This window comes from Macrotis lagotis, chromosome 8, assembly GCF_037893015.1.
Source record: "Macrotis lagotis isolate mMagLag1 chromosome 8, bilby.v1.9.chrom.fasta, whole genome shotgun sequence".
NCBI classification, from domain to species: domain Eukaryota; kingdom Metazoa; phylum Chordata; class Mammalia; order Peramelemorphia; family Peramelidae; genus Macrotis; species Macrotis lagotis.
Genome location: NC_133665.1, coordinates 81,708,531 through 81,730,515, shown reverse-complemented (window position 1 = coordinate 81,730,515; position 21,985 = coordinate 81,708,531). Strand labels below are relative to the sequence as shown.

Here is a 21,985-nt window from a genome sequence, read left to right as displayed (position 1 = left end):
ATGTTTCTGAAAAGTCAAACCACTTAATCTTGATGCCCTCCAAGGTTCCCTTTCTAGCTCTAATCTGTGATTCTAAGTTTACTGGGTAAATTGGTTGGTTTGAGTCACGGCATTTTCAAGGTAGAAATGTTTTTGTTTGTGCTGCAGATGTCACTGTTTTTCACTGTTTGACACTAAAAAAATGAGGGTTTTCCTTGCTTATGGCTTATGTACATCTCCTCAGGATGACCTTTGTTGTGCTTCACTTTTTTGAGGCTCAGTCCTGGTACTTACCCAACTACTACCCTAGAGCTGAGGGTTTGACTCTTAGGTTTTATAAGTCCTTATTATGCAAATTGAAGGGGGAGTGTATTTAGGAGAGTTTAAGAATAATTCCTTTGAAAATAATTGTTCAGGTATAGAATGTATGAGATGTTAATTTTTAGAAAAATATTATTCTTTTCTCCAAATAAATTTAATCAAAATTTTGCCTATATATTGTATATTCTGCTCTTTGTGTAAAATGGAGTTTGGTATACTAATGGATAGCATAGATGTTTTACAACTATAGACTAAGTATATGCTGCATGTATTTTAATACTCAATGAATATTCCAGGTAGAAGGTTGATATCAGTTTAAGTACGTGTGGAAATTGTTGTGAGAACATGGTGTAAGGTACATGGAAAATTGAAAAGGGGCAAAAAGAACAATAAAAGTGCCACAGATATTAAATTCTAATCTAGCAAGGACTTCTCTGATTAAATAGGCTGCAGAACTCTGTAGTTATTTTATCAGCCCTGCCCAGATCAGCCTTCAAGATTCCTTTTTTATACTAAGCTGCAGTTAACTTTGAGGGAAAAGGTATTCATCAGTTTCTGCTTCAATTTGATATGTGTGCTATTTTATTACAACATAAATAATACAGCTTCTATGTGCCTTCTACTCTAAGTTCTAAGATTCTAAGAAATCACATTTAGAAGTTACTTTTGTATTTCATCTAAGATGATTGATGCTTTCTAAAGCAATATTTAGGAACAGGGTTTTCCCCCCACTTTTATGAAAAAAGATTAAGTATAATATTTGGCAGCTCTAGCTGTATCTAGCGCGAGTTAGTTCTGATACCTATCCGTTGTAGGTTTTTCAAAACAAATTAGTTAAGATGAGGAGGAGGTGAAAGTTTGGATTCATTATTAGTTGGAACTTATTTGTTTTGTATAAATATATTTAATATATATATATATGTTACATAAACATTTTATTCCTCTCAAAAGAATACCAGTTTCTTGAGGGCAGAGATACATATCTACTTATGTTCCTAGCATCACATTTAATGGTATTTCTCAGTAGTCTGTTGATTGTCTGTATACCACAATTATCTTTGTCATTTAAAGTTCATAGCTATAGCAGATAAAAGCAGGACTTTGACAGAGTCAAGTTCTGGGCTCAAGTGTCACCTCTGAAAAAGACTAGCTCTTATGATGGCAAACAGGTCACTTAATCCAACAATGCTTTAAACAACTTTTTAAGATTGTAAATAGCAGAACAATTGCCTCCATTGTAGAGGGAGTTTCCTGGCCCAATGAAACCTAAGTCCTTACCCAAAAAGAAAAAAAAATGGATTTATTGAATTAAATCTTGGAAATCTGATCTCTTGCTTGATATGAATTCCTCTTTCTTGGAAATAAGAGGGCTAATTTCTGTTCTCTCTTTCCCCTCTGCCTGTCATTTAAGACTCAGCTCAAATGTCACCATCTTTTATATTTAGGCCTTTCCTCTCCTTCCAGCTATTTGAGAGCCTCATCCTTTACTGTTGACATCCATCCTTTGGTTATGTCTTGTATGTACTTCTTTGTTTACATGATGTCTTGCACAAGAGGCTTGCAGCCAGAAAGATCTATATTGAAGTCCCTCAGACTCTCCTGGCTTTGTGACCCTGAGCTAGTCACCTGCCTAATCTGTGGAGGCCCTAGGAAGTTCTTTCTGACTAGATGGAGGAACAGGGACTGATGTCCCATGTGCTCTGGCTTCACAGATGGGAGTGAAAGCACAGCTCCAGGCCCTATTCCTGACTTCCCCTAGAGTGCAGGGATTTTTTTTCTTTTCTTTTTATCCAGGATATAGTAGACACTCAATAATGCTTCTTGGTTGACTGACTGATAGGAGTCCAGGGATTTTCTGTGTAATTCTGTTATTCAGAATGTATTTTATTTTATTTTTTATATAAATATTTTATTTCTTTTCAAATTATATATACAATAATAGGTTCTACCTATTATTTTTTTGTAATGTTTTGAATTTTACAATTTCCCTCCTATGTGGGATAAGAATTCACTTAAAAAAATATAGAGACTCCTCTGGGCAAAAAGGAAAGTTTATTTTGGCTTTTCTCGAGAAAAGGGCATATTCCAAGTCTCACAAAGGTAGTGAAGATCGAGGAGCTGCCCCAAGGTGAAAGTCAAGCAAGATTATATGGCCTATCGTGATTCTACTCTCCCTAGCCCCCTCTCTTCCAACCTGATTGGTTAAGGTTTTCATTTACAATCTTTATGCAAAAAATCTACCCAGCAACAAAGAGAAGAATAAAAAGTTTTCATAAAATATTACCTCACCATCCAGATGGTAAGGGTATCAGAAGATTTCCAATGACTTTCTGTTAAATGAATTAATGTCTGAGTATGTAAGGTCTTCTAAGGAACTCTACTATCTTCTTAGTTTAGTACTTATCAAACAAGAGAAGCCAGGCTACTGTTCTCACAGTCAAATAGGTGGCTTACTAAGACTGCAAGGTCTCTTCTCTGGAAGTATTCCACTATTTCCCTCCCTAACAGAATCAATACAAGGTCTTTCTGGAAATAGTCCACTGTTTCACTCCCAGGCAGAATCTGGAGGGTGTCAGACTGAGAATGCATGGCCTCTTTCCCTCTTCTAAGAATAGTCTAAGAGTAATAGTCTGTCTTTGTTTTAATTATTTTTAACCCTGAGAGGACTTCACTAGGAATGTTACCCGCCCCCCCCCCCCCAAGGCAGTCTGATAATCTTTTTTTGTTGTTGTTGTTGTTTTTTGCAAGGCAAATGGAGTTAAGTGGCTTGCCCAAGGCCACACAGCTAGGTCATTATTAAGTGTCTAAGGCCGAATTTGAACCCAGGTACTCCTGACTCCAGGGCTGGTGCTTTATCCATTGCTCCACCTAGCTGCCCCCTGATAATCTTTATATTTAGCATTGTTTCCATGCTATACATTGATCAAAATTGAACGTGTTGAGAGAAAAATCATATCCTTGAGGAAAAAATAAAATATTAGAGATAGCAAAATCTTTTGTACATAAGACAACTTTTTTTTTTTAAATTGAAGACAATAGTCTTTGGTCTTTGTTTAAACTCCTCAGTTCTTTCTCTGGATACAGATGGTATTCTCCATCACAGATACCCTAAAATTGTTCCTAATTATTGTATTGCTGGAACCCCATGTTGCAGGTAGGGTGTACAATGTTCTTCTGGTTCTGCTCTTCTTGCTTAGCATCAATTCATGCAAGTCTTTCCAGGCTTCTCTGGATTCTCATCCCTCTTGGTTTTGTAATAGAATAGTAGTGTTCTATAACATAGATATACCACAATTTGTTCAGCCATTCTCTAATTGATGGACATTCACTGAATTTCCAATTCTTTGCCAGCACAAACAGGGCTGCTATGAATATTTTTGTACAAGTGATATGTTTTACCCTTTTTCATGATTCCTTCAGGGTATAGACCCAGGAGAGGTATTGCTGGATCAAAGAGTATGCACATTTTCATTGCCCTTTGAGAATAATTCCAAATTTCTCTCCAGAAAGGTTGGATGAGTTCACAGCTCCACCAACAATTTATTAGTGTCCCAGATCCCGCATCCCTTCCAACACTGATCATTGTCCTTTCTGATCATTTTGGCCAATCTGAGATGTGTGAGATGGTACATCAGAGATGCTTTAATTTGCATTTCTCTAATCAGTAATGATTTGGAGCAATTTTTCATATGACCATGGATAACTTTGATTTCCTCATCTATAAATTGCCTTTGCATATCCTTTGACCATTTGTCAATTGGAGAATGACTTGTTTTTTTTTTTTTATAAATTTGATTCAGTTCTCTATATATTTTATAAATGAGTCCTTTGCCAGAAACACTAGTTGTAAAAATTGTTTCCTAATTTACTCCTTTTCTTTGGATCTTGGTTGCAATGGTTTTGGATCAAAACCTTTTCAATCAATTTATAAGGCACATTAGTGCAAAGTACATGATTTTTAACATTTAAAAAAAACTTGGAGTTCAAAATTCTCTTACTTATATACTCTTTTTTTAAGTTACAGAGTTCTTAACTTGGGCCTCATGGATAATTTTCAAAAGGTATATGAACTTGTGTAGTAAAAAAATAACATTTTATAATTGTAATCCTATATATTTTATTTATTTAAAACCATTATTCTGAAAAGGGGTCTGTCAGTTTCACTGGGCTGCCAAAGGGATCTGTGAAAGAAAAAAAATGTTAAGAATTCCCAAGGATAAACTTTTATAAACTCCTCTTTTAAAGTTAAAAAAAACCTCCACCAGTCAGTATACAGTAATAGCAATATTGTAAGATGATAAATTGTGAATGACTCAGCAGTACAGTGGCTACTCTATGTTGAAAAATGCTATTTATCCCCCAAAGAACTGTTGATGTCTGAATACAGATTGAAGGATACTTTTTTACTTTCTTTTTTTCCCCTGAGGCTTTTTTTTGATCTGTGTTTTTTTTTCACAATATGACTAATATGGAAATATATATTGCATGACTCCACATGTATAACCTATATTGAATTGAATAGCCTTCTCAATGAGGGCGTGGGAAGGGAGGAATTGAGAGAATTTTGAACTCAAAGTTTTAAAAAAATGTTAAAAATTGTTTTTTACATGTAATTGGGGGAAAAATAAAATACTAAATGTTAAAGAAAAAACACACCCCTTTACCACCTGACTAGTACTTATCTTTCCAAAACTATTGGATGCTACCATCCCCACCCCCAAACCCAGCCTCACCCCTACCTGGCACTTGGCAATCTAGTTAAACTGGTTTCTTTCTGCTCCTTGAAAAAGATGCTCCTCACGGAGGATGTTCCCTCCTAGTTGAACTCTCTCCTGCCTCTGAGACTGAAGTGCTTTCTTTCCTTAAAATGCAACTCAGGTACCATCTTCTGTATGGATCCTTTCATAATCTCAACTAATAATGACCTTCCTCCCAAACTATCAAATATATGACTTTGTATATCATTTATTTATTCTTTTTATTTTTATACTTTATGTGTTTCTATATGTTATTATTATCCCCCTCATGATACTTTAGGTTCCCTGCAACTAGAGATTGTTTATTTATTTGTACTTTAATCCCTGAGCTATAAGATAGGGCCTGGCACATCATAAACACTTAGTTGATTGATGAGGACTGGGTCTTTGATTTCCGTGGCAAAAGAACAGTTGGATGAGGCACTTCCCTCTAATAGGACAAACAGATACCTTCTTTATCACTTCTGATTTGAGAGATGACTTCCAGGCTAGGTGACTTTCCTAGGGTCACTCAGTATAGTCAGAGACCAGGCTTGAGTTCAAGATTGATGTATCTTTCCATTTCCCTTAGGCTACATGCTGCTTTTAATTCTGAGAAAAATGCTATGATGTTTCCTCTGACTGTCTTGACAAATAAATAGAAAGTTTAGTGCTAGTATAGTTTGTGTGGAGCTCAATGGACTCTGTGACCTTTCAACATTCTCTTTACAGCCTTAGGGTTCTTTGATTCTATTATTCTAAACACACAGCTTTCATTGGTGAAGAGACAAGTGGAATGTTTAGTGAAAGCTGGTGTGGAAGGCTGAGGGACATCAGGATTGGGATAACTTATTCATGTATAAAGGTCTTTGGAAAACCATAGCACATCTTCTAGTTGATTAATCTCATAAAATGAACAACTATGAAGATCCATGTGGCAGTTTATCACAAGGCTTTATGGAATTAGCTATTGAGGACAATAATATGCTAGAGGTAAGTTGTTAGACGATAAGGCCATAGATAATTACTTCCTGAGGGAAGTGCTCTCACTTGGGATTTATGGCTCATATTTGACTTTTGCTTCACATGTTTCTTTTGTCCTTTTTTTTCTCCTAAAAGTATCAAAGCCATGAACTTGGAAAAAATTAAGGCAAATTAACATGAATTTTTGATTATCATTTGAACTCATTCATATCAGATAAAACTAGGTAAGGAATCATTGTTTTAAATACCATATATTTCCATTATTTTTGTCAACTTACCTTTCCCATTGTACTCTTATCCTGTAAAACAGCTAGAGTGATGTAAACATATGCATCCTAGGTCATCCCCTCCTCCCCAGAGCTTAGATTAATCTTTGAGATCCTCAACTATAGTTACTAAGTAATAAATGCCTCATCCAGAATTATACAGCAACTGATGACAGCTGATTTTAATCTAGATCAGGGTGTCCAAAATGCGACCCTTGGACCTATGCCCCCGCAGTGTGATTTTATTTGGCCCCCTGTGGGTTTACTAAATGCTTTAGTATAGGTACCACAGAGGGCTGAATAAAATCACTAAAATAGCAAATGAAAATATATTGTCTATTGTTTCAGTGAAAACTTTTAAAAGTAAAGTTGGACAGACCTGATCATTTGTGAGCTTCTATCCTCCTTCCATACTTGTAACTCTTTTAGTACACTCTCTGTTTTTCTCCTTTTCACTTTTTGTCTCCTCTTTGACCTTCCTATTCAATTATCCTTTATCTCTTATACCTTTTTAAAAATTAAAATTTTTTTTCAATCACTAAAAATTTGTCTTCTCTCCCTCTCTCTTTCCCTCCCCTCCTCACCCCCACTTGGAAAAATGGGAAAAAAAAACTCCATAATACTCATTGCCAGATGTGTAACCCAAAGAGACCAAAGAAGAAAAATATTTATATTCTTTGTGGTTGCTAAGAATTGGAAATGGAGGGGAATCATTTGGGGAATGGCTGAACTTGCCTGTGAAGTATCATTTATTTAACACCTATTTTGTGTTTAATGCTAAATACAGGTGTCACTAAGTACAATGATGTAATGGGGAGATGGAAAGTCATTTGTACTTTTTTATAACTTTTTATAACTTAAGTCTCTAAACTAACACACTAGAAGATATAATTATGATTCAAAAAGATCTTGTCAGGCTAGGGCATTGATTTGAGTTGATATGATGAAAAACAGCATAAACTAAAAGTCTTAATGAAGATTAAAAACCTTAAAACTGGACTGACTTTTGTGATATCCTGTAAACATATATGTGTGAAAAATAAAATAAAATCTTATACTTTTGAAGGTGATTTTTCAAATCCAAGTACAGGATTGGGAGGTATGACTAGATAGTCCTTTTGTCTAGAAAAAGGTTTGGAAATTTTAGTGAGTTACAAATTCAGTATGAGTTAACAGTATGTACGATAATGGCAATCAATAAAGCTAATAAAGCCTTGGGGCATATCAAGCATTAAATAAAGAGATGCTAGTTCTTTTGTACTATTCTCTGTTTAAACCACATCTTAAGTTTGATGTTTCATTCTGGGTACACCATTTTAGCAGACATAAATCAAAAATAAGAACATCCATTGGAGGACATCTAGGAAGGTGACCACGAACTCCCTCAACAAATGCAAGTTTTATCTTCTCAGCAACTTACAGTTTAAGAGAGTTGCCTAATGTACTGACTTGTCCACCGAAAGGAAAGAGTTGCTCAGTGTTTAAGAGCCAGTGTGTATCAAAAATGGAACTTGAACCCAGAGACCTGGCCTCAAGGATGTCAGTCTGTCTTCTAAACTATGTTACTTTTTGTTATTGTGAACTTACTTTAAAGATCTAGAGAAAATTCATATAAAACAATTATTTGAGTTTTACTTTTTCAATTATATGCAAAGTTTTCATCAATCTTTTTGGTAAGGTTTTGAGTTTGACATTTTTCTCCCTTCCACCCTTCCCTTCCCTTCTCCTTTCTCCTGACAAAAAGCAATCTAATATAGGTTATATATGTATATGTATATATATATATACATATATATATATACATATATGTATATAAAATTCCATTAAAATATATCCACATTAATCATGTTGTGAAAGAAGAATTAAATTAAAAAGAGGAAAAAAACCTCCTTATTACATAAAACTTTGACTTTTTCTATTTATTGATATTTCCCTTTTTGTTTTTCAGAATTTTAGTCTTGTGAGTTTTCCATCCCTTCTGGGTTGACTTCTTGAGTTTCTCTCTTTCTGAATACTTTGAAATCTGCTTTTTGAATATCTAAAGTGCATGTCATACCATAAAAGAAATGAGAAGAGAAATCTTCCCAGTCACAATTGTGACTGGGCAGAGTGATTTTATATTAAAAACATGCTTGTGATGTTAGTGTGTTTGACCAGGAAGGTCACATGAAAAAATTATTGAATAGTCATGTTATTAAATAATCAGTAATTTGATTTGTATTAAAATAATTTAATTACTGAGTTTTACTTGTTTTTTCTCACTGTCAAGTACATCTCTTTACATAATTAGAGATTATGGCAAACTCACTGTATTTATTTTCTTTTTCCAGGAAACTTTTGAAGATGCCTTTGAAAACTTCCCATTGTAAGTACATCATGTTTCTTAAGTGAATTTTATGAGGATTTTTAAAATAAGAAATGTTTTATTCTCACCTTTGCTCTTGGTGATGGTTATTGTGGTGATTTAGGCAAGACTGGGAAGGCATTTCACCTAATTCACAATTTAAGATCTTTTTTGTTTTTGTTTTTGTTTTTGCTAGGTGATGGGGTTAAATGACTTGTCCAAGGTCTCAACTAGGTAGTTATTAAGTGTCTGAGACCGAATTTGAATTCAAGTCCTCCTGACTCCAGGGCCGGTGCTCTATCCACTGCATCACTTAGCTAACCCTAACCTAGTTCTTTATAGAAAAGTGGCAATTAAAGAAATATTTTGAAATGTAGTATTATCATTGTGTCAGCTGTGTGAGAGATACCTAGTACATTTACTTGTGTAAAAAATCTTGAGTAGGGGCGGCTAGGTAGCTTAGTGGATAAAGCACTGGCCTTGGAGTCAGGAGTACCTGGGTTCAAATCCAGTCTCAGACACTTAGTAATTACCTAGCTGTGTGGTCTTGGTCAAGCCACTTAATCCCATTTGCCTTGAAAAAACCTAAAAAAAAAATCTTGGGTATAGAAAGAAAAAAAGATAGCCTTGCTTGGCTTGGATCCTTTTATTCTATATTTGAGCATATTCAAGTTTGTCTACGGGGGAAGAAGAAAAATTCTTTAATATCACTGTCCTTTCTTTTTGTCTCTCATTTTAATGTTTTTCCATTTCCTTTAGCTTGAAATATATTGAATATGAACTTTTCATATTCTCAAATTCTTCATGTCTGACTTCATCTTCCAAATAGCTCGTATAGAGGTTTCTCCTTGATGAAATTTATCTTTGAAGTACTTAGAATCATCTTTGGTCAGTTTTCATTTTGAGTTCTCAACGGGGGACCTAGGATTATATCCCTATTCTTTGTGCCACATTGTGACTTTGAAAAAAGTGATTTTAGCCTTTCTGGGCTTTAGATTCATTATTTGCATGAAATAAAGGATGAGGTTTAATCAGGAGTTCTTATCTCAAGGTCTGTGGATCCTCTTAGGGATTTGTATATAAGCTCAAGAGGGCCTATGAACTTGGATGAGAAAAAAATTTTATATTTATTTTCATCACCTCTTACATATACTCAGCAACACTTTAATTAAAAGTATAGATCCATAGATTTCATTAGACTGCCAAAGGAAGTATATGATCAAAAAGTTATGAACTCCCAGGCTAGATGTCTAAAGTCTTTTCTATTCCCTAAGTCTGTTTTTGTGGGTGTATGTAGGCTTGGAGTATATTTCCAGTGATGATGAGTGCAAGGTGGTATATAAAACAGCATCTGTGCTAGGCAGCTCAGGAAGCACAGTTCTCCAGATGGCATAAATGATTGCCCTGACAGTGGTAAGTGGAGGATCAGAGAATAGGTTTACTTACTTCATATGGCTACAGTGCTGAATACCTAAAAGTTCTAGTTCATTTCAATGCCATTTCCTTCTTCAGTCTACCTTTCCCATTTACTAGTAGTGGTCATCAGTCATGGGACTGGCATGGTGGGGGAGAACCTTCAAATCTAAGGCCTGCACAGAGCCCCCCGGGTGGATGTTTTCTTACTAGATGCTATGTTACCATACCAAAGCCTTAAGTTACATATGAAACAAAGAAACTTTTATGCATTACTTTAGATTCCCCCCCCCCCACACACACACCTTGTAATACTATTTACTCTGTGACTAGAGGCTTTTCATCAGAAATTTTATTCTCACCAGAGCTTGGAACTTTTCCCCTTCAAATTTTGATCATTCCCTTAGACCTTACCATGGACTATAGTCTATCACACCATAAACAACACAAATAATTAGAAGAAAAGGTAGACTACTCGTGTAGCAAAAAGGAGGGGAAATTAATGGAAAATCTGGAATTTGTTTGAAAATGTTAAATGTAAAGCCAGACAACTGTACAAAATGTAGAATAGTAGATACCCAAATTAGCCAGATCATGGATGGATCCATTAAAATATATAAAATTCTTTACTTTTGCTAAAATTTAGTTTGTTTTCATGATCTATAATCTCCTCATTTTGATTTCTGAAATGAAAGCAAAAATCCCCTCAAATAATATTGAACAGTCAAAATGGATGTTGCAGTTCATATATTTTACTTAAAACTGAGGTTCTTGCTCAGATGCTTTGCTCTTAATTTGAACACAGTTCTGTTAGTGCTAGTGATTTTTTTTTTCAGATTACAGCAGATTAGTTAAGGCATATTAAAGGGTTGAGGACTACTAGAGGCAAAGAGGACAAGCAGAAAGAAGTGATAGTTGAGAAACAAGTGAAAGGATTGATGGTCTAGAGCTGTATGGAACCTCAGATCAAATCCTTCATTTGACAGATAAATAAACTGGGGCCTAGGGAAGTTCAGCAATTTATCTAATATAATAAGTAGCAAAGTGGAGATTTAGACTCAAGTCCTTGCCTCCCAAGCCAACTTTCTTTCCACCTTTTCAAACTGCATTATCTTAATGATAGAGTGAATAGAACTATAAGTTTGGCTCTTTTTGACAATTTTTTTATGTTCACAAATAACATGTTTATTCTAAATCTTCTTTTTTTCTATAGAAAAATCACATTGTTTTGATCCTTAGCAACCATCTTGGTTGATGACTCTGAATAGTCAGTTAATTTCAGCCTTTGCCTATTCTAGATTTGATCCATAACAAACCTATGGGTTTTTGGTTGGAATGTTTTGGATTATTTGGCTTTGATTACTAAATAGGGTAGAATTTGGGAAGGAGTATAAGCTATGTTTTGGAATGAACTGTTTCTTAAACTTAGCCTACACTCCCAATTTCTCCAGTTTGGTAGTCCATGGTTAAGGTGGGTAATAAAGATGGGAGGATATATGAATGTTAGTAGCAGAGTACTCCTGGTAGAGGAGTTTTCTTGGAAAATTTTGGAACGAAAAGAATATTATGAGATTCCTAAGACCTGGGTGCCTTAAAGAGAGAGAGGAGTAAGAGTTACAAAAATAGCCTAAAAGTAAAATAAAAAAAATCACAGCTGTTTGGCAAATTCATTATAGAGACAAACAACTTTCCATACCTCAATAACCCTTGAAGTTGTCAGTGTTTTGGTTCACTTTGATAATTAAGGTTTTTTTCTGAATGAACAAGGAAAAGACAATTATCTTCAGTATGCTCTGCTACAGAAGAGAGGAAAACATGCCACAATTTAGAAGAATTTATACCCCAAAAGGTCTTTAAAGATGTTAATATTTAAAAGGCATAAGTTTCATTCATCTGGAAAATTTAACTGCATATCTCATTTCCTCTTGATTTCACATAAATAAGGCATGACTATGTACTTTCCTTATCTTTGAACCTCTTCAAAAGTAAAGTTGTCCCTCAAATAACTTTTCTTACCTATTATTGGAAAAGAATTATCTCCTTTGAGTCCATGTACTTTTTCTCTGTTGATTTATGAATTAAAATTTCAACTTGAATGGATCAAATAATTTATCTGTTGTCCCAACAGCTTGGCACCGTGGTAGTGGTACCAAATCTGTTATGCTTTCTTTCTCCCTTTTCTCTGTCACCATAGTTGAAAAAGACTGAGTTTTATTCAATTATTTCTAGATAATTCCCTTATTTTGCTGTTTTTAATTGAACACAATGTCACATGATCCAGGGTGTCTTTCATATATCAGTTTTCTCATCTATAGAATGGGAATACAATTTCCACTCATGAAGTCCAATAAAATTTGTTGTGTAGTCCAAAGAAGATAATATTCATATGAAAATGCTTTGAAAACTGAACTCATACTCATGGATCTATGATATTGACTTGGAGTTTTCTCCAGTAATATATTCATGTTAACTTATACATATATGCCCCTACACACATGTATATGTATACAGAAATATATATATACACACATGCTTATCCTTCCTATCCATAAGTTAAATCCTGATGTGTCATAGTGACTATGGAGGTGATCATGGATTCTCAAAAGCCTCAGCAATGGTGCATTTTGGTCTTTGACAAATTCTACCATGTTGGAAAGACTTCATATACAGTACCAGCAATAATCTTTGAATGTTTGCTAAGGATCATTATAACAAAGTGCAAATAAGCTCATCACCAATAAGAGTAGGCTGGTTATTTGCTGGTAAATTTTTGGATGAAATGTAATGCATGTCATGATATGACATCCCTGAAAAAACAGATTTTTGAAATGCTATATTTGTTAAATAGGGAATTAATTTTCTGTTGTAATTTGTGTGACTGAGTTTAAGTAAATCTTTAGTTAAGTTAATACAGACTGTTTTCTGAAACAGACATTCCAAAGGATGGAGCAGTTGATATTTTTGGGAGTGTGTGTGTGTGTGTGTGTGTGTGTGTGTGTGTGTGTGTTTGTGTATGTATATATGTGTTGTGTATAGTTTAGAGAGGTAGAGAGAAGTGAATAGATGTCTGGGTTCTAGGGACAATTTTGGTTATAAATGATTGTTTTTTTTTAAGTCCTTTTGCTTTTGGGGAGCAACTAGGTGGTGGGAGTCAGGAGGACCTGAGTTCAAATCTGGTCTCATATACTTAATAATTATCTAGCTGTGTGACTTTGGGCAAGTCACTTAACCCCCTTGCCTTGCAAAAAAAAAAACCCAACCAAAAAAATTCTTTCAGATTTGGGTTCTACAGAGTGTGATTTAGACGGAGGATCCTGAAAACTGAATTGAGTTTGCAATACTTGAATTAAAGACGAGGCTTGAAAGTTTAAGCACTCTTTAAATAAGTCTAGGTAATTTTACTTTATATACACTTCTAATTCTTATTCCCTTATTATTTCTGAATTTATATTATTATGTATTTCTTATGAATAAACCCATGCTGTGGTCCAGCTTGAATGGGAAAGAAGTGAATAATAGAATTGACATTTATGATAGCAGGGGCAGAAGAGGTAAAGAAAAGTAGAGATTAAATGTGGTAGATGTTTATACTGAACAGGATAAAGTGGTTCAGAGACCAAGAAGATCAGGATCCTTAGTTCCTTGACTTGGGGTTCTGAGAACAGAAAATTTTAAGAGACTACTCTAAGGAGAATGCTCTAGGATCATGGGCCTAGACTGAGAAGTTTGTAATCTACCATGGTTTGGGTTGATCAAGAAAGTAGCAAACTGGCAAAAGCCCTAGATTTGGCGTCAGGATCTGGGGTTGAATTCTGCTCTGTTTACCTACCACTTGTATGTCTCTTCATCGCATTTTAAAAATGAGATAGTTGAACCCAGTGGTGTCAAACTCAGAAGAAATAGGGCCACTAATCTTACATATTAGCTTGGTTTTAAAATGCAGTGCTAAGTTTTATTATGGTTTTTATTTATTTTGTTAAATATCCCTCAATGATATTTTTAAGCTGGTTTGGTTCTCATTGGAATGTTTTTTGCTGTATGTTTGACAGCTCTCCTGTAAACCATTTCTCATGATTCATCTTCATGAGCTGTGACTATAGTGAGGCTAGAATTAGCTCTCTGCCACCTGAGGCCCTGTGATGTCTCACAAACAGATAGTTATTCAGTCGACCTGTGCAGGAAGGAGGAATGGTCTTGATTGTTATTCTTTTAAAAGAACTGTCTAAGACCAGAAGCTTAGAGACCCTAGTAGGAAAGTGGTAGGAAACCAGTGGATATTGAGAATTCAAAGATAACATGCAAAAGAGGAATCCTAGAGAACAGGATTATTACCTGTGATTCTAACTCAGAGCCTGTTTGTTCTAGTTTTATGCTTCATGCTCTATGTGTACCAATAAAAATTGACAGGTACATATGAAGGAAGAGCCAAGGAGAAGGAAAGCCCTATAGGTTCTGGTAGAATTTGTCTTAGAGCAGTATTGAAAGTATCTAAGACTTTTTACCATCAAAAGACTGGATTTAAAGATTTTATATACATATATATATATATATATATATATATATATATATAAAATGAGAACTTAGATAGTTTCTTCTAATCCTACTAGATTTCTTATAAACAGGATTTGATAAACAACTTTGCTTTTGGTTAATCTTTCCTTAATACAGCTCTTCCTTATTTATTTTTTTATTTAAGGCAATAGGCCAGAATTGAACTCAGACCCTCCTGACTCCAGGGCTGGTGCTCTATCCACTGCATCACCTAGCTGTCCCCTTCTTTATATTTAAAAATTAAAATTCCAAGTTGAAATGCTCTTAGTATGCTGTCTTCCATAATTATAAAATAATTAAGTTTTATTTTTTTATTTAAAATAAAATGCAGGTTTTGTAGTTCTGATATGGCATGATATCATTTGTACATGAAATTGGTCTAGTGCCTCTGGTCAAATAGTATTTGAAGTACCAGCTGTCATTGTATTTGTTTTGAAATACCAATTTTAAGACCTCAGTGGATGAAAGGAAGTAGAAATCTGACTGAGAATATGAATTTCAAAAATTAAATGCAGTTGCATAGAAAGAAGCAAACCTTTTAATACTTTGTCAATAAAGATAATTTTGCTGCAAAAAGGTAACTAGGAGAAAAGATAGTAAAATTTTTATTTTAATCATCTTTTAAAATCGATAATCTTTTTATTAAAGTTTAAATTTATATTAAATAGACCTTAGAAGCACTTGTCCTTGGAGTCAGGAGGATAGAAGTTCAAATCCAACCTCAGACACTTGATACTAGCTGTGTGAACTTGGGTCAGTCACCTAACCCTGATTGCCTCTCATTCAGGGCCATCTCCAGTCACCTTGATTCACATGTGGTCACTGGACCCAGATGGCTCTGAAGGCGTAAGTGCGACTAGTGACCTTAGCACAGCACTTCCTCACTCAAATCCAATTCTTGTGTTTGTTGTGGCTTCATCTCCCCTGATGACATGGGTCCTCTTCAAGAAGGACAAACATAATTATTATTAGTGTTGCATTATAGGAAGTGGAACAGTAGTTGGTGAACTACAAAGATAGATAAGTTATGGGTTTTAGGTTTTTAAACACTTGCAAAAACTTTACAGTATAATAGGAAGAAACAGATAGGTGTAAAAATATAATACTGGTTAGATATAGTAACCACATAAGGAAGATATCAAGTAATAGGAGAGCAGATGAAGGAGGAATCCCTTCCAGATAGGGGATCTGAACCCAGTGGGAATGCCTTTTATGAGAGAGATAGCATTTGAATTGGCTCTTGGAGGATAGGTATTCTGTAACTTAGTCAACCATTACAAATTTATTAAGCGTTTATTATGTGGTAGATACTCTGATAGGTGCTAGGAATGCAAATCAGTCAATGAAAAACATTTATTGAGGATCTATAATGTGCAGACACTGCACTAATTGCTGAGGATAAAAATACAAACAATGAAGTTACCTCTTTCTCAAGGAGTTAATATTCTAATGACAGAACCTATATATATATATATATGTATAAATATATATAAAATAAATATAAAGAGAATAAATATATGGTTGTTAAATATAAAGTAGTCAAGGGGATCAGGAAAGGTTTCTTTTTGACGATGGTGCTTGAGCAGTAACTTGAAGGAAGAGGGCATTTTCTGAGGTGGAGTTGAGGAGGGAGTACTTTCCAGGGGTGAGAGATTGCTGGTGAAAATGAGTCTCTGCCCTCAAGAAGCTTATAGTCTGTATATAGATATGAACAAGTCATATATCATTTATAAACTGGAAGTAATAGTAATAGTACTGTATTATTTACTTCATTATCATGGGGGAAGTACTTTGCAAAGTATTAATTATAGCTCATGAGATTTCATTTCTTTTTTTTATTAGGTGTTTTTTTTTTTTTTTTTGCAAGGCAAATGGGGTTAAGTGGCTTGCCCAAGGCCACTAGATTTCATTTCTTTTTGGTTATGTTTAATTAGAAATAGTTCTGAGGACAAGTCAGTAACCTTTATATTAGTCTATATTACATATATTATAATATTTAACATTCTATGGAATATTATATAATATTATAAATGTCACTAAAATTACTGATTATAGTAGTTGAATTAGAATATAAGTTTATCCTCTGTAGTTATACTGAAAGTGTCAAATTTTAGTTAGTACAACTCTAAAAGCAGAAAGGATAACATGCATCTCATCTTGTTCTTACATGATTTTGATCTCTTCCTTCTGGGTCCCTATATACCGACCACTTTTTATTCATGTGACTTGGAGATTGAATATTTGGCATGGTGGCACCTCCTTAAATTTTTATGAATCAGTGCTTTGTGAAGATGATTGTGGGCAACAGTTTGGTCTGTGATAATGGTGCAATTCTAGTATGTTTGTTAGTTGAGTTTTCCAGAATATTTTGTTGTATGGGGATTTGCTGTCAATCCATGAAAGATGGTTTACTTTTGATGTTTAATTCTAATCAACAGGTCATATCTTTGTTAGATATTTTAGTTAGTTCTAAAATTTTATAACTTGAAGTTATATTTTACCTTTTCCTTATATAAATTACATTAGTCAACAAGTCTATATAATATTGTATAGTCTATATAGTATAATATAGTCACTATAATATTATATAATATATATATTATATATAAAATCCTTCTGTAAAATCTGGTGGCAGTGACTTCCTCTTGAATTGATATCATAACTCCTCCATCCTTTTCCATGAGCAAATAAATCTACTTGATATATATATATATATATATATATATATATAAAATATATGTAGTTGTTTGAATAATATCCCCTTAAGACTAAGCACTGTCTTTTATATGCCCGATGCTTAGCAGTGTGCTTGACAGGTTCTTAAAAAAAATTCTTGTACTGAATGACCCAGTCAATTTTTGATGTTTTGTCAATATTGGTACCTGCATTCATGTAGAAGTTGCTCAATAAAATCAATGAGATTTTTACTGCCTTATATGCTCTATCTGGAGTCAAAATGCATTAGGTTATATTTGACAATTCCATTGGCACGCACCTGTTGGCAAACACCTGTTGTGAGACTTTACTGTTGTTTGGTGCAGTGATGTATGCTTGTTCCAAAAGTATTCCTTTAGGATTTGGCTTGTTTATGATGTCTCTGAGAATATCTATGAATTTTTAACTTGCTTTTGATTAGGAAGTGGACAATAAAATTGTTTTCTTAAGATAGTAAGTATGCATATTGTAATATTGTATGGATTTTTGTTGACATTTTCCAAATATGTTATTGTTCATTTAAAATTTTTTTAAAATTTATTTAAGGCAATGGGGTTAAGTGACTTGCCCAGTATCACCAAGCTAGGAAATTATTAAATGTCTGAGGTTGCATTTGAACTCCCGGTCCTTCTGACTTCAGGACTGGTGCTCTATCCACTGCACCACCTAGCTGCCCCTGTTGTTCATTTTATTGTCAGAAAGTGTACATTGAAATTGGTGTTATATAGGTATTAATTGCTTTAATATGTTCCTATTTATCTTTGATTTCAGGATACATGTTCATTTTATAACAGATCAATGGTTTTTTCCTTGATAGTTTTGTTCTTGAGAAGTGTGGAGACCAAGGTTTTTGAAAATACCACCTTTGTAATTGGTTCAGTTTAAGGTCTGGATTCAAGCTTGAAGCCTTCAGTCTCTTATATTTCCTGCACATGTTAGAAATTTTATACTTACTGAGTCTCAGTAATGATTTTTATATCTGTGGAAAAAGATTCAATGAGTTGAAAGAACCGTTGCTTTTGTTATTGTTTAGTTGTTATTTTTAATAACAGACTAATGAATTTTCTCCCTAGAATGAATGATCTAATTTTATAGTTTCATTGGCTTTTGTTATACAGAAACCACCTCCTTAATTAGAACCTTCTGGTATGGTTGCAAATTTTTTTCCCCCTAGTTAACTATTTTCTTTCTGATATAAGTCCATTGATTTTATTTGTGCAGAAACTTTTAAATTTTATATAGTCAAAATTGCCTTTTTTTAATCTCCTGTATTCTTGTTTGGCCATGGACTTTTCCCATATGAAAAAATTCTTCCTTTCAAATTTATTTATATTACTTTTTATATTTTATGACATTTATCTATTTGGGGCTCATTGTGATTTATTATGAGATATTGATAATACATTTAATTTCAGCCAGATTGCTTTATAGCTTTTCCAGAAGTTTTTGTAATGTATTAAGTTTTTACCAATAATAGTTGGAGTTGTGGGTTTGGTTAGCACTATAATACTACTTTGGCAATTATAGAAAGAATGTTATAAAGAAGGAGGTAGATTTTTCTTTTAATGTTAATAATAAGAGCTCATATTTACACCGTGCTTTCCAGTTTACAGAGTACTTTCCCTATAATAACCAATGAGAGAGAAAGAATGCAGGTATTAAATCCATAGATGAGGAAACTGTGATTCTGTGGTTTGTTAGTTTGGGCACATAACACAGTGGAAACCCAGGTCTCCTGACTCATATCCATTCTCTTAGCCATGAAAGATGGAAGGAGGGCATGATCTAGGGGGTGGCATTGGTGAGAGTGTAAAACTTAGTCAAAGGTTAAGGCTACTCATTTGGATGTGAAACGTATGGAAAAATCAAAGATGACTTAGAGGATCCAAACCCTGGGGCTGGGAGATTGGTGGTGTCAAATACTTTAGGCATTGCACTGTATCATGTCTTTCCTACCCTCTCCATGTGCAATCTCACATTCTGTTCACCAGTAACTGTTGTTTTGTTGTTTTTAGGTATGTCTTGTCATGTCCTTTGCTTGCATATTTTGTAGATGAGGAAACTGAGACAAATAGGGTTAAGGGAATTGCCACAGGGGGAAAAAATTGAGTGTGTAGGAGATTGGTGCTATCATTTGTAGCATGAAGAAAGTTACAAGGAAGTATGTAATAATTCTTCGTGAGAGAGGAGGAGGAGGAAGATGAGTTAAATTTTGGAAATAGTGAATTTAAAGTGCTACTGGGACATTCATGTATAGGACATGTATGGAAATCCTATAAATGTGTAAAATTTTTCCCTTGGAGTTGCTGGAACTAGGATATATTTGCTTCTTTCCATTTGTGATATTTTCCTGACATTTTTGAGACATGAACTTTTTCTTAATTCTAGAGATTTTATCAGCAGAAATTTGCCTGATTATTTGAAGCTAGAAGAGTGAATTTTTGATACCATAGATTTATGATATTTCCTCCCCCCTCAACTGTGGGGAAAAAAAGGAAGAGCTATATAGACTGTTTATAGCAGTCTTTTTTTTTTTTTTGTGGCTACTACTCCCCTTCCCCACCTGGGAAGAAAACAACTGGGGACTGGCTCATCTAATTAAAATTAATAAATTCTCAAAATAAAAAATGTGAAATGATATAAGATAAAGAAGATATGCACAAATCAGGATATACCAATTCCGACTGTGCTGAAGGGAAAATAAATACAGAGAGGTGAATAAAAAAAATTAAAGGGGATACAAAAAGAATTTAAAAATAATTACCCACATAGTTACTCTCATCACATAGTTTAGTTTGATATAAAAAATTAAACCTAATAAAATTATTAGAAATGATTTATTAACAGTGAAATACTGGGTTTAACTTTTATTTTCACTACTTATATTTTTAACCCTATTTTGCTCTTTAGGGTTATTTAGATGCAAGTTTTGGGTCTGAAAGTGAAATTTTTACCAGATTATTATACCTGGAACTGGTATAAGAATTCTGGAAGTGATAGTTAAGTCACAAAACTCATTGAAAAGCGCAGAATAAACAGGATAGAGAATAGCGTTCTATTTTCAAAATACAAAAAAGTAGAATATAACTTGCTCTTTATACTGGTGCTTGCTGCCTACTTTTGATTAGTTATTCTGAGTTGAATGTCTAAATGGATATTGTCTTTTGCCTCCTTCCTACACATTTGTAAGGAGGGAAAATCCAAACCTCATTACTAGCCCTTATTATAATTCAAATGGATATATTTTAGGCAAATATCTCATAGACTTCTTTGAAATATTTTATTGTTTAGGCAGCACACTTTTTTGAGCTTTGTTGTTGTGGTTGAGTTGTTTCAGCTTTTTCTGATTCTTGTGACCCCATTTTGGGTATTTCTGGCAAAGATACTAGAGTAATTTTCCATTTCCTTCTCCAGCTCATTTTAGCAATAAGGACCTGAAGCAATGAGAAAGGATTAAGTGTCTTGCCTAGCAAATGTTTGAGCCTGGATTTGAGTTTGGGTCCTTTTGACTCAAGGCTGATGCTACTCAGTGAACTACATCACCTAGCTGCCTTGTATTTTAAGACTTAACTTTGTTTCTTTTAGTTTTTGTTTAGTTTCCCACCATCCCCTATCCCCTTCCTTGAAAAGTATATACGTATGTATCTATTCAAAGAATCATAATTGTAATTGATTAAATGCATGCAAAAAATCTACTAATATATGTAAGATGCTTTTTGTACCTTAAAGCCTTCTATAAATGCCATTACTGTTATTAAAAGTCTACAAAAGTTAAGTGATCTGCCTAAAGTCACACAGGTAGAAAATGGAAGAGCTGGAATTTGAACCCAGAACCCGATCTTCTACTCTAGTTTGTTAGTTTCAATTCTGGAGTAAGATATTATTTTTAATCCAGTTTTGGAAGAATAACAGATATGTGTGTATGTATGTATGTATATGTGTGTATGTATGTGTGTATACACACATGAATCGATTGGTTTCAAAATTAGTAAACTAAAAATATTTCATAAGATTCCAAGGTATTGTGACTTAAGCAAAACCTTAGAATTCATGTACATTTTAAAGGAAAAGAGACTGGAACCCAGATAGGTTAATTGCTTGAGGTTTCATTAATAGTCTAAGGATTTGAGTGTAGAGGTGCTTCAGGCCAAATAGGGCTTTGTGCTTGTGCCTTCTTTTTCTTGATCCCATTTTGCTATTCTGCTCCCTTATAGTCAGTAAAATCTGCATACTAATGGGGATACTAAATGGAGTTTGGGACTGTGGGGAAGCACTCTGGTGTTAAATTGTCAGATCTAGTTCACTGCTAAATACCTGTGTGGTCTTTGAATCTCTTTGACTTCAGTGGGTTTCCTTATTGAGAAATAAGGGTGTTAAGACTGGATGCTCTCTAAGGAACCATCTGGCTCCCAAACCTTCGCTTAAGGGTCAGCCCATGTCCGGTACCCTCTCTGCTGGTACTGGACTCCAGTGTTCTCTCACTGTGCTTCTCTTTAATGTGACCCACCACCCACTCATCTTGTTTCTAAAGGTCTTTCCAGTTAACATGTGGTTTTTTTGTGTGTGTTTTATTTGCCCATTTAGATTTTAAACAAAGAAATGAGTCATCATATTTACCTAGATATTTACTTCTTTTGTTTTCTAATTTTACCAGAAAACCAAACAAATTAGGAGAA

The 21,985-nt window shown here is 34.2% G+C and overlaps 1 protein-coding gene across 3 annotated transcripts in view; it reads left to right on the top strand.

The window, feature by feature from the left end:
- The window catches only part of TTC39B (tetratricopeptide repeat domain 39B), a 143,609-nt gene that overhangs the window by 42,688 nt on the left and 78,936 nt on the right, over positions 1–21,985 (top strand). Inside the window, exons 1-2 of one of the 3 annotated variants that reach the window (XM_074197540.1) lie at positions 5,687–6,029; positions 8,617–8,651. In XM_074197540.1, the coding sequence (XP_074053641.1) occupies positions 5,949–6,029; positions 8,617–8,651 (116 nt within the window). In that variant the 5' untranslated portion in view covers positions 5,687–5,948. Of the gene's footprint in view, positions 1–5,686; positions 6,030–8,616; positions 8,652–21,985 lie in introns of those variants that run through there. The other 2 variants (XM_074197542.1, XM_074197541.1) reach the window with 2 other exon arrangements.